Source organism: Moschus berezovskii, chromosome 11 (assembly GCF_049115385.1).
Source record: "Moschus berezovskii isolate FMDL1 chromosome 11, NW_MosBer_1.0, whole genome shotgun sequence".
NCBI classification, from domain to species: Eukaryota; Metazoa; Chordata; class Mammalia; order Artiodactyla; family Moschidae; genus Moschus; species Moschus berezovskii.
This window is the reverse complement of record NC_142470.1, coordinates 104,079,534-104,092,693: the sequence shown is the minus strand read 5'-3', so window position 1 is coordinate 104,092,693 and position 13,160 is coordinate 104,079,534. Positions and strand designations below refer to the sequence as shown.

General features: G+C 43.0%; 1 protein-coding gene across 8 annotated transcripts in view; it reads right to left on the bottom strand.

The window, feature by feature from the left end:
• Positions 1-13,160, bottom strand: part of AFF3 (ALF transcription elongation factor 3) — a 643,034-nt gene that overhangs the window by 13,871 nt on the left and 616,003 nt on the right. For all 8 annotated transcript variants that reach the window (XM_088841644.1, XM_088841640.1, XM_088841642.1 and 5 more), the window contains 4 exons: positions 12,297-12,360; positions 8,651-8,787; positions 2,242-2,313; positions 141-234 (listed from right to left, as the gene is read on the bottom strand). In XM_088841644.1, coding sequence (XP_088697770.1) covers positions 141-234; positions 2,242-2,313; positions 8,651-8,787; positions 12,297-12,360 — 367 coding nt within the window. The remainder of the gene's footprint in view (positions 1-140; positions 235-2,241; positions 2,314-8,650; positions 8,788-12,296; positions 12,361-13,160) is intronic.

Sequence of the window (13,160 nt, the reverse complement as noted above, 5' to 3'; positions counted from 1 at the left end):
CCATGAGTAGGTAGTAAATGGGGTTAGTGGAGATAGTAGACGTCTCCTGTATTAGCCCCAAATCAGTGGATTCTACATTGAACATGTCCTTGAAAGGGAGACAACTGGGTACAACATTCTGCCTATTAGCCAGACAGTACCTTGAAGTAGTCGATAAGTGCTTTTGAATACTTTACAGCGTGATCCCTTTTGAGTCGAAACATCCTCCAGTACAGGAGAGCCAGGCATCGGTAACTGCGGCAGGAAGAGACAAATGAGTGGCCCCTATGCCAACAATCTTGTTGTTCCAATGCACTCAATATTCATAGCATGATTATATATATATTAAATATTTCTATACATGAATATATGTCTGTAGATATCTGACCTTCCTATTTGTTCGATATGATTCAAAATTTCAAAGTTACTCCATTAAAAACATCCCTTCATATAAGTAAATATGTATAAAGAACATATATACATAAACAATATAAGTATAAATATGAATCAATAAACAATGTATGTATATATAAATAAAGAATGTAAGTACAAATGAATAGCTTTATTGCTTCTTCGTTGGGACTAAGCAGCTGGCCATTTCATTCTTCCACCACTAGAGGGCAGTCTCTCTCCACGAGAGGAGCGAGAAGCTCTGGCACAGCGCGCTCTCTGCTTTCTGGATGAACTTCAGGGCTGCTGCTGCTGCTAAGTCACTTCAGTCGTGTCCGACTCTGTGTGACCCCATAGACGGAAGCCCACCAGGCTCCCCCTTCCCTGGGATTCTCCAGGCAAGAACACTGGAGTGGGTTGCCATTTCCTTCTCCAGAACTACCTTATCCTGATCTTCCTCGGACATCTTGAACTTCTGGCCATGGGTTTGTTGAAAGCACAGCCCTTCTATCTGTTTTTGTCACCTTCCCTTTTAAGCTTCTTTACTGAGGGAGAGTGGATACATGTGTATGTATGGTTGAGTCCCTTTACTGTCAACCTGAAACCATCACATCACTGTTAATCGGCTACACTCTCATATAAAATAAAAAATTAAAAAAGCTACTTTACTGGACTATAATTAGTTCAAATAAAGTAACAGATATGAATGTGTTTTATAAATAATTAAAGACTATGCTGGGAGTAGTTATTATTTTATTTTATAGTTTATATATTTGCTATCGACATACCAGTAATCCCTCTTATGTAATATGAACTAATCAGAGTTAATTTATTAATCCTAACATGAAAGTTAAAGTTCAAAAAGACCATAGAAAGCATTTCCTGAGCCATATCAACTACTTCTTGGTGCTTCTAACTCATAATTATTTGCTAACTCAGATATGGTATTGACATAGTAGAATACCAACCTAGAAAATATAACTTAATGCTCTCAAATTTTATTTTTTATTTAAATTAAAAAAATTATTTTTATTTTAATACAATTTTTACAGGTTACTTTCTATTTGCAGTTATTACAAAATACTGGCTGCATTCATTCCCTGTGTTGTATTAATATATCCCTGAGTAATAGCACATCAAACTCTGCATGGAGTGGTGATGCAAAACTATCAGAGACCCTCTCTTTTGTGTCTGTCACTATTATTATTATTACTATTTTGAGATTCAGTTCTACGACTTGCAAATCAGGTTCTAGGGTGGAGTACGAACTATCAGAGACATTTTGGTTCCCTGTCATGGCAGGAGCTAACAGAGAGGTGTCCTGAGGAAATGTCACGGGGAAAATTATTGTTATTATAATCATATAATCATTATCATTTCTGTTATAGAAAAAACCTGTTACATGTTGATTAACATTTATAAAGTCTTTGATTATCAAAGTGGAAGGAACGGCTCCTCAGTTTAATGTGTTGAGAACCTGAACACACCGTCTTCACTCAGCCCTACTCATCCCACACGTAGAGAGACAGATGAATCATTCTGATTGCATCCAAAATGTTAAATATGAGAGATCACATTGGGCACAATTCACATTCAAATGGTTAAAACACAAACTTACCTGATTTTAACACACACACACACACAGGAAAACGAGCGCTCGTGTCACGGACATGCTCATGTTTAGTCACGAATTCACCTCGTGCGTAGGGTAGCAGGGTGCAGGCTCTCCATGGTCACCTTGAGATATGCCTTCAGTTTGGTGTGTTAGAAGCACAGTGAACACATCATGCATTTTGGCACCAGGTTACCAGGTTCATCAGCGCAGCCGTACCAGGCTGGGGAGGCTATTTTAAGCCGATATGGTGCACTTACCATAATGCAGCCAGCTGTTTATCCTCTGGTGTGGCATTGGGGCCTGAGTGGGTTTTTAGTCTCATGGCATACCTTAAAAAGAAGAAAAAGGAAAGAAAACAAAGAAATAAAGCTTTCATACTAACCATCGAACATCTTCTAGGATGGTAGTTCTCTTAGTTCTTCACGGTGCTGGCTGATTTTATTGTTATTTAGTCACTAAGCTACATCCGACTCTTTGTGACCCTATGGACTACAGCCTGCCAGGCTCCTCTGTCCATGTGACTTCCTGGGCAAGAATGCTGCAGTGGGTTGCTATTTCCTTCTCCAGGGGATCCTCCTGACCCAGGGTTTGAAGCCATGACTCCTGCATTGGCAGGCATGTTCTTTACCACTGAGCCACCTGGGAAGCCCTGACAGTTCTTTCTTGAAAGCCAACTGAGGTTGCCCCATTTCCCCTAACCATGACATTATTGTCACGACTAGAACAAAATTACTTTGATGACCATCTAGCTACTTTCTGCTTTTTAACAATACAAGTCCAAATTCTACAGATGGTCAAGCCTGTTATCCATTCAAGCACTACCCATGTATATGGTGATGCGTCCATTTTTACAAATTCTGATCTGTGGCTGAGTGGCTGAGAAGATGCTGGTAAAGTTCAACCCTTTCGGACCAATCTCCAGAAAAATGTTCACTCTTTGTCCTCAGATGAATACATGGGTTTACTTTATTTTTTTATAATTGTTACAAAACTCTTATTTTGACAGCAGCATAACTGTCCTGGATGCAGGACTAGTAGATTTTATGAACTTTACTCAGCCTCACTTATTTCTCTGAACCAGCAGTCCATGGTCATTCCTTTCTCCAGTAATACACCAGGTTACTTGCAGATCCTTGGAGAGACCCGAGGCAGGCTGTGGAACGGTCAGGGAGTCCTGGATTCAAATTCCAGGTCAGTCACTTATTAGTCATGGGTGTTTACCCAAATTAACATCTTTGAGCCTCCTTTCCCTTATTTATAAAGTGAGATGAGTAAATTACTGCTCATCGCATAGCATTGCTGTAGAGATTAAGTGAAACAGTATCTGTAAAGCTCTGAGCATAGTGGGCTGGCTTGTTGCAAGTTGCTCAAGAAATGATACTGTTATTACACTGTCTCCAACACATGTAGATCTGCAGTGCTTTTAAACATTTTATTTATTCAGTTTTTGATAGGTAAGAAATGGGTTTATTCAGATTCAGAGAAAAGCACACTCCACAGACAGAGTGTGGGCCATCGCAGAGGGTGAGTGTGTAAAAATCTGTTTACTTTTAGTTGGAGGATAATCGCTTTACAGTATTGTGTTGGTTTCTGCCATACATCAGCATGAATCATGGGCATACTTATTTCCCTCCCTTTCGAACCTCCCTCCCTTTTTGAGTGTATCCCCTTTGTTTAGTTTTCATAGTTATTTCTCACAGTTTATTGGTATCAACATTTTCTACTTTGCATGAAGAGTGGAAACCTTATTCCATGTTTATGCCTTTAAATAACGTTGCCTTGAGCATCAGATGGGCTTCCTTGGTAGCTCAGGTGGTAAAGAATCTGCCTACAATGTGGGAGACCTGCCGGGTTTGATCCCTGGGTCAGGAAGATCCCCTGGAGAAGGGAATGGCAACCCATTCCAGCATTTTTGCCTAGGAAATCCAAGGACAGAGGATCCTGGCGGGTTACAGTCCACGGGGTCGCAAAGAGTGGATGTGACTGAGCGACTAACAGTGTGCACTGATCATCAGATGGTGGTGGATTTTTTGTTTCAGCCACTGAGCACTCTGGTTTATATAACTCATGAGGAGGGTGGTTTATTGTACGTGCCCACAGTTCTTCGCTTATGTTGCTTTTCCTTTCCTCCTATTGGTCCACGATTCCTTCTTTTGCTGCTTCCTTTCTGTTTGAGAAACTTCCTTTAGCCAACCTTTAAAAGTAGGTCTGTTAGAAACAAACTTTTCATTTTCCTTAGTCTGAGAATATTTTAATTTTCTCTTTATTCCTGAAGAACGAGGTCTCACTGAATCTAAGTGTACAGTTCGATAGGCTTTCTTCTTTCAGCACTGGAAAAATGGCATGCCACTTCCAGCTTCCATGGTGTCAGACTGCATGCCTGCTGTTACCTGAATTGGTGTCCACTATGGGTAATGTGTCATTCCTCTCTCGTTGCTTTCAGAACTTTCTGTTTGTTTTCAGTTTGCAGAAATGTAGTTTTGATGGTGCATTAACATGCATTGCTTTGGCTTTAGGCTGTTTGGAGTTTTCTCTGCTTCCTGAACCTGTAGGGTTATGTCTTTTGCCAAATTTGGCAAGTTTCAGTCATTACTTCTTTTAAAAAATAGGATTTATTTACCGATTTTTGGCTGTGCTGGGTCACTTCTGCTGCGTGAGCTTTTCTCTCGCTGTGGTGAGCGGGGGCTCCTCTCCAGTTGTAGTGTGAGGGCTTCTCGTTGCTGTGGCTTCTCCTGCTGTGGTGCATGGGCTCTAGAGCATTTGGGCTTCAGCAGTTGTGGCTCCTGGGCTCAGTTTCTCTGAAGCATGTGGGATCTTCCTGGACCAGGGATTGAAGCCATGTTTCCTGCACTGGCAGGGGGATTCTTCACCACTGAGCCACCATGGAAGCCCTAGCCATTACTTCCTTAACATATCTTTCAGTTCCATTCTCTCCCTCGGGGACCCCAAAGACGACCTGGAGGCTCTACCGTCATTGTGCTTGAAGCTCTCCACGACCTCTTCAGCCTGTTTTCTTGGTTGCTCAGGTTGGGGGTAGATTCTATTTCTTGTTCTCAAGCTCCTTGATTCTATCCTCTGTCATCGCTTCTCTGCTACTGTGCCCCTCCCTCCAGGGAGCTTTATATTTCAGCTACATTTCTCAGCTCCATAATTTCCATTTGGTTCTTTTCCAAAATAACTTCTTTTTCTTTGTTGAGACTTCAATTTTTTTGTTTCAAGAGAATTTGTAATTGTTTGTTGAAGCAATTTTGTGATAGTTGCTTTAAAATCCTTGTCAGATAATTCTAACATCTGCTTCATCCTGGTTACTGGTGTCAACCAGTTGTCTTTTCTCATCTTGACTGTGATTTTCTTGTTCTTGGCATGATGAGTGAACGTCTACTGTATGTTAGACATTCTGGCTATTATGTTAGCAGACCCTGGGTCCTGTTTAAATACTTTCTTTTAACAGGAAGTCATCCTGTTTAGGTTTAGCAGGCAAGTCCTGGCCTGTTTCTGTGGGCTGTGATTCCAATTACAGTTTAATTTTCAGAGCCTTTGTGCTACAATTTCCCCCTAAAATTTTGGCATGTGGGATCTTAGTTTCCTGAAAAGGGATTGAACCCATGCCCCTCTGAAATGAAAGCGTGGAGTCTTAACCACTGGACCTCCAAGGAAGTCTACATGGTGCAATTTTTGACTTGAGGAGGCAGGGTCCCATTTGCCAGTGTCTCCTAGGCACTTTCTCCTTGGTGGAGAGAGGAATTCTCTCACACCCTCAGCCGGGCATCTGTGGCAGGACCACTCCCCGCAACAGTGCTTCTGGCTCCCCAGAGTCTCTCAGTGGGGGAAGGGAGTCTCAAACCTGGCGGGCAACATGCAGTTTCAAGCAGTAAATTAATGTAATCTTCTAATTCAGATAAGAAGAGCTCTTATTTTAGTTTTCAGAGTAGCTTAAGGGACTCTACTCAATCATCTAAAAAATGGACTGTATTTTCCACCCATGCAAAGTCCCATCCCTGGTGCAGAGCGGGTGTGCATGTCAGCACCTCCAGTTGTATCTGATGGAGTCAGGCAACCACTGCTGTTTGGGTTTGTTTGTTTGTTCTTAAAGTGTGACTGCCTTAAGCAGACCATGTACACTCCAGGTCACCACAGGCCCTGTGACCCGCTGATCTGTAATATTGACTGACTACATACTATGTTCTAGGAACTTCTCCAGGGGCTATGAACACACTGATGAACAGATCAGACAATCCCCCAAACCCCTGTGCTCAAGGCACCTGCATTCTAGGATACCTTACAGCATCGTGCCTGTCTACTTCCTCCCACTTTCTTCCCGGCCTGCCTGTGGGTATCCACGTCTGTGCCTTATTCAGAGGATGAAACACGAGAAACTAAGATCTCCATGGATGTGAGTTTAAGCAAACTCCTGGAGCTGGTGAAGGACAGGAAGCCTGGCATGCTGCAGTCCATGGGGTTGCAAACAGTCAGACAAAACCTAGTAACTGAATAACAGCAACAAGATCTCTTAAAGTAATTTTAAGCTTTTTTTTTTTTTTTACTATGGCAATTTCTTTTCTTCACAGTCCAAAACACTGCACCAAATAAGAAGACAGTATGAAGGAATCACCAATGCATTGGTGTAGTAGAAATATTTTAATAAGAAAAAGGGCTGGACAGTGTTGACTTCCGAAACATTCTTGAAAAGTGTGTTTTGCAGATGATGTGTTCTTGATGTTGGGATGACAATTTCAAAGGCTGTTATCCTTTCCTGAATCCCAAAGGAGAGTGATGGAAAATACCGTTGACTTGGGTCAATGCATACCAAGAAGATTAAATTTAGGATGATTAGAAATCTTCCAGGACTTCCCTGGAGGTCCAGTGGTTAAGAATCCGCTTGCCAATACAGGGGACATGGGTTCCAGCCCTGGTCTGGGAGGAGCCCACATGTAGCAGAGCAACTAGCCCGTGCTCTGAGATAAGAGAAGCCACTGTGATGAGAGGCCCAACACCCTGTAACGAAGAGCAGGCCCTGCTTTCCACAATAAGAGAAAGCCCGTGACCAGTGACGAATACCCAGCCCAGCCACAAGTAAATAAGAAATTTTCCATCTGGAATAGTGAGGCATGGCAAAACACAGCTACTCTCAGATGGCCTAGAATCCCAGAATTAGAAAAATCTCTTAAGGTTAATTTTGGGAAGGGTTATTTCATATAATTGGAGATAATGCATATTAGATGTTATTCCAAGCAGCTGAACCAGCTAAAGACATAAAACATGACAAAGGCTCTCTCAGAACGATTAATGGATGAAATTCCCTTAATGGTTCATTAGCGACATGAAGGATGTGCCTTTCCATGCAGCCATCGTGGAAGGTAGGCGTCTCCCGCCCATGGTCCTGCTGTGCCCCTGTCACAAAGCCTGCGTCTGTTCGCACTGTGGTCCTAACTCAGGCTGGGGGATGGTGCTCAGGTCCAAATCTTAGACCAGAACAAGGCCAGTACCTTTTCAGACAGAGCATCATAGGATGGGTTTCCTTTCCTAAAATCCCCTTGCACCTTCTTTCCTGTTATTAAATACTCCCGAATCATTTATTGATTGGAGTTAGAATTTAGATTATACAAATCTAAATAATATTGAGTCAGATAATAATAATAAAACTGCAGCACAGAGGTGAAAAGAGTTCAAATTCTGCCACTTCCAGCAGGCGAAGTCGGCAACTCATATCTCCCTCAGACAAAGCTTCCTTCCTGCCAGTGGGGTTGGAGGAGCCGCCCTCCCAACCCTGACTCACACAGAGATTAAAGGAGGCAGGCGATGCCAAAACACATCGCAATATCATCCATCTTATTTGGGGGATGAACACTGGCTCTTGGTAGCAGACAGTGTGATCTTTTTTTTGTCCCCCAAGAATAATTAGGATATTTATTTAAAGTAATACGTTTATAGCACAGATAGTTCTACATTGTACATTTCAGGTTTGAAAGTGAAAGTGTTGATCATTCCATCGTGTCCAACTCTTTGCAACCCCATGGACGGGAGCCCACCAGGCTCCTCTGTCTGTGGGATTCTCTAGGCAAGAATCCTGGACTGGGGTGCTGTTGCCTTCTCCAGAAGTCCTTCTCGACCCAGGGATTGAAACTGCGTTTCCTGCATTGCAGGCAGATTCTTTACTGTTGAGCCACCAGGGAAGCCCACATTTCAGGTTTAACCAACTTCATAAAGATACTTGAGGGCAGCCACACCCACAGATTTAGACTGCATGATTGTTTCGTGATGAATTCTTCTCTTTCTTTCCTGAATACCCTCTTCCAGGGTATGGTTCAAGGTAGAATTTATCCTTCTCATATTTGTCCACTGCTGTAAAGGCAAGACCTGTTTCCTCATGCTCAGGCCCAGTGCTGTCTTGGTATGTACCCCTTGTCATTACAGAAGCTGTCAGGAAGCCTTGTGACATTGTCATTCTCACATACCGTATCACCTCACAGTAAGCCCGGTGCACTGAACCCGAAGGCACTGTGACACCATTTCAAATACCCTCCAATCACCCGCTTGGTGCTGCGATGGCAGCCCTGCTCACTGTTTTGACCCAGACAGTGTGATCTTTTCTGTGTTCACGGTACTTACATATTCTTCCCTCCACCTCCCTGCCCCAACCCTCTTGCAAGAAAATGCAGTGCTTACCTGATGAGCTCAACTGTCTCTGAATACATGGTGTAAGGAGATTTGGACTCCATGGGGCCCTGTTCCATGGCATTTCCACACTCAATGAATGACAAGGCTGCTTCTGCATAGTTCAGAGCCTTTCCAAACTTTTCCACCTGATCAAGAGAGTGAACACAGTATCTTCCTTAAGAAAAGTTTTTCAAACAGCGTTGTCACAAAATCTATATACTTTATTTGAGAAACTCGACTTTGAAGTTCCAAACTCTTGTGAATGGAACCCAGAAAAGGTAGAAATAGGGTGATTCCTTCTCTAGTTATTTTCACAGATTCTGCTGGTTTAGGGCAAGTGAGTGAATGGTTAAACAGAGTTATGCCAAATCCATATCACAATCAGAATTGCACAGAACTTCACAGCTGCTTTAATTTCTGTTGTCCTCTTTCTTAACTCCTAATGGTCAAATCAACTTCACTCCTTGGTCCTTGCTGTGCTAAATATTAATATATGTGTAAGCCGATGGGCCTGACTCTATGTAAGAGTTTTCACATTTTTATGGTGTACTCCCGCTTGGACAATTTAAGGCCTTGCTTATTATCTGTTACACTGTTTGTGACATCTATTAGGATGGCCAAAAAGTGCACTTGGGTTTTTCTGTAACATCTTACAAAACAAAACAACAACAACAACCACCCAAAGCAAACTTTTTGGCCAATCCAATACATCTCCATGCCTTCGTGTAGTTATGTATTTTTCAGTTGTTTCATGAATAGGACCTCGCCCTGAGGGTGAGGAAAGAAAGGGAGAGGAGGTAAAGCTCAAGGAATGACATCAGCTTGGATACAATGTTGAACATGAATAGAACTGATTTGAGAGGATTTGTTGCTGTTGTTTAGTTGCTAAGTCCTGTCCAACTCTTTTGTGACCCCATGGACTACAGTCCAGCAGCTCCTCTGTCCAGGGGATTCTCCAGGCAAGGATACCGGAGTGGGTAGAAAATCCCTTCTCCAGGGGATCTTCCTGAACCAGGAGTTGGATCTGTGTCTCTGGTATTGCAGGTGGGTTCTTTATCGTCTGGGCCACAGGGGAAGCCCTTGTGGGGGACTGTAGACCGTCTAAACTTATGTTAATCTTTCCCTATGTCAGCTTTACATTCTTAGGTTCTCATAAATCTAAATGTACACATCAGACTCATGGTTCCACACATTCTTACTCTTGATGGATAGCACATTCTAAATTGGGACTGGATAATCTCCCAGGTTTTCAAACATTCATTCATCAAACAAAACAGAATTACTGAGACTCTTAACTACTGATCTAAGTCTTGCCTCTAAAAAAAAAAAACCCTCTCATTATTCATGACACCTTAGGAAACGGAAATGTAAGGTAAAACTCTCCTGTGTTAGCAAATCAAAAATTTAAACAGCTTTAAACCTAAGAGGAGTATTTCTTGGCAGTGCTTTTAGATTAAGGAAGTCATTTCTTTCAACAAGTATTTCCTGAAGTACCCGATTCTGTGTGTTTTGCACTTGACACACAAAAGCTCCTTCTAGGAACATGTATTTAGAGAGAAAAAAAAATGTGCACTTATGAGATAGCTCAAAGTGCAAGGGAGTCCATGATTAACTAGTGAAACGCAAAGGAGTCCAATGCCAAAGGGAGGGCAGGAGGGAGCAAGTGACAGGGCTACAGGGAGGCTGGGTGGCCTCCAGGAGGAGACCTGAAGGGACCCAGAAGGTGACCCAGAAAGGGAAAGTACGATCTGGTGGAATTTGGGGAGGACATTGAAGGTGTGAGTATGCACGACAGTGAGAGGTGTATGGAAGATACCGTGAGTGTGCCCTCTGCAGGGCACAGCCCACTGGCTGGCACAAGTCAGGTGTGCTGAGAGGCGGCAGGGGGCCAGTGTGGTTGTAGCACAGTGTCACTGGGAGAGGCCAGGCTGGGCGAGGTGACATGGAATGAAGAATCCTGCTAAACCTTGGATGATTCAGGCAGGAAACTTCCTGCTTTAAAATTCAACGTGACCATGCATTGGCTTCTACTGGCAACCAGACCTCTCCATCACAGAGGTCCCCAAACTTTTTGGCACCAGGGACCAGTTTTGTGGAAGGCAATTTTTCCAGACTGGAGTTGGGGGGTGGTTTTGGGATGATTCTCTTAAGGAGTGCACAGCCTAGATCCCTCGAACTTGCAGTTCACAGTAGGTTCACACTTCTAAGAGAACAGAATGTTGCTGCTGATCTGACAGGAGGCAGAGCTTGGGCAGTAAAGTGAGCGATGGGGAGCAGCTGAAATACAGATGAAACTCTGCTGGCCTACCACTCACCTCCTGCTATGCAGTCTGGCTCTTAACAAATCACAGACCAGCAGTGGTCTGTGGCACAGGGGTTGGGGACCCGTGCTCCATCAGACTGTGGGACTGTGAGGATAAGGACTCTGCCTCCTACTTCCCTTCTGTATTTTCTGATTCTCTGTGATTGTTTCCCTTGTAAACCAGCGGACCCAGGCAGTGAGCTTCACACTAATAAACGCTGGGTGGGCAGCCGCAGTAGCATTGGGAAGGGTGAGGTTATAGTTTATGCATCTGCAACCCTGGAAGAACAGTACTCTGAAGGTCATTTGGGAGTCCCCTGGACTGCAAGGAGATCCAGCCAGTCCATCCTAAAGGAGATCAGTCCTGAGCGTTCATTGGAAGGACTGATGTTGAAGCTGAAACTCCAATACCCTGGCCACCTGATGCAAAGAACTGACTCACTGGAAAAGACCCTGATGCTGGGAAAGATTGAAGGCAGGAGGAGAAGGGGACGCCAGAGGATGAGATGGTTGGATGGCATCACCGACTTGATGGACATGAGTTTAAGTAAACTCCAGGAGTTGGTGATGGACAGGGAGGCCTGGCGTGCTGCAATCCATTGGGTTGCAAAGAGTCGGACATGACTGAGTGATTGAACTGAACTGAATGTCATTTGAGGTGCCTTACTCATCTCTAGTGCCCTGATTTCAGTTATGAACGCTGGAGGGGAGCAGAACTGAAATGACCAGGGAAGAAGGGGTCCTTTAGGATGAGATTTTCAGATGGAACAACTATATGATCTCTTACAGAAAAAAATCAGAAGTTTTCTATCTCTTGCCTGAAGGAGTTAAGCTTCCCCAAATAAGAAAACTTATTCTTTGAAAACATCAAATCATAGTAACCTTACGGTCTTATGTGTGTGCAATAGTTTCTCGGCTGTCCAGTTTCAGAGGAAGTATTTATTTTGGCAGGTACACATGAAGGACAAAAGTCTTTATGAAAAGGGATTTGATCCTGGGACCAAGCCAAGGATTGGCCAGGCTAACAAGGGAGAAAAATGCAAACTTTTTTTTTTAAGGGAAAAAAAAACACAAAAAAACTACCACCCACTGAATGGGCCTCTGGTTCTCATTCAAACTTTAGGACTACACTGAAATATTTGTTTATCCAGGGCTTCCTCCGAGTCAGACATTATTAGTTGAGGTCATAATTTATTGGGCCATGAGCACTGGATTATATAAACACTTCTGCATTTAACAGACCCAGCCATGCCTGTAATAGATTTTATAACTACCCCGGCTATGCTGCCCCAGCGATGAAGCTGCAGTACAAACGAAATCTGGAGGAACAGACCTGGAGAGAGAAGGTCTTACCATCGCATCCGCTTTATGCTTCATTCGCTTAGCTTCTTGCATAAAATAATCTGCACTGCGTGGCCTACAGGAGAGGGTGACATAAAATATCATTACTGTGCAAGTTTAAGATCTTCAGCGAATATTTTTTCCTTTGCTTAGACTTGAACCACAATTTCAAGACTCTGCTTAAGATGGAATCAAGTATTTCTTTTTTCTGCATTTCCAAACTACTGCCTTTATGTAAAAGACCACCATTATATTGCTCTTAAGTTAGCAATTCAAAACATGCTCAATATATGTAGATAAATAGCTATGTTTACAGTGATTTTTTAACATGGATCCCCAGTGTCTAATTTGTAAATCAGATTTTTTTAACTCATGGTTAAGAAAATGCAAAATCTTATTTCACATGACATTTACATAAAACAATCCATTTCTGATATAAAGATGGCAAAGATATAATGATTGTATAGATGTGCATAGTGAAGTGAAAGTGAAGTCACTCAGTCATGTCCAACTCTGTGTGACCCCGCGGACTGTAGCCCGCCAGGCTCCTCTGTCCATGGGATACTCCAGGCAAGAGTACTGGAGTGGGTTGCCATTTCCTTCTCCAGGGGATCTTCCCAACCCAGGGATCGAACCCGGGTCTCCTGCATTGAAGGCAGATGCTTTATCCTCTGAACCACCAGGGAAGCCCCCATAGATGTGCATAGGTGTGTGTATTTGTCTAGCCTTATTAAAATTGGTGTTGTTTGTTTGCATAACTGGTACCTAAAGTTGTATGTGTCTCTATAATTATTTTAAAGCTTTGCAGTGAGAAATGAAAAGAGGTGATGCTGGAATGATTACATTCCAGTTGTAATGAAGCTAATTGTAAAATGA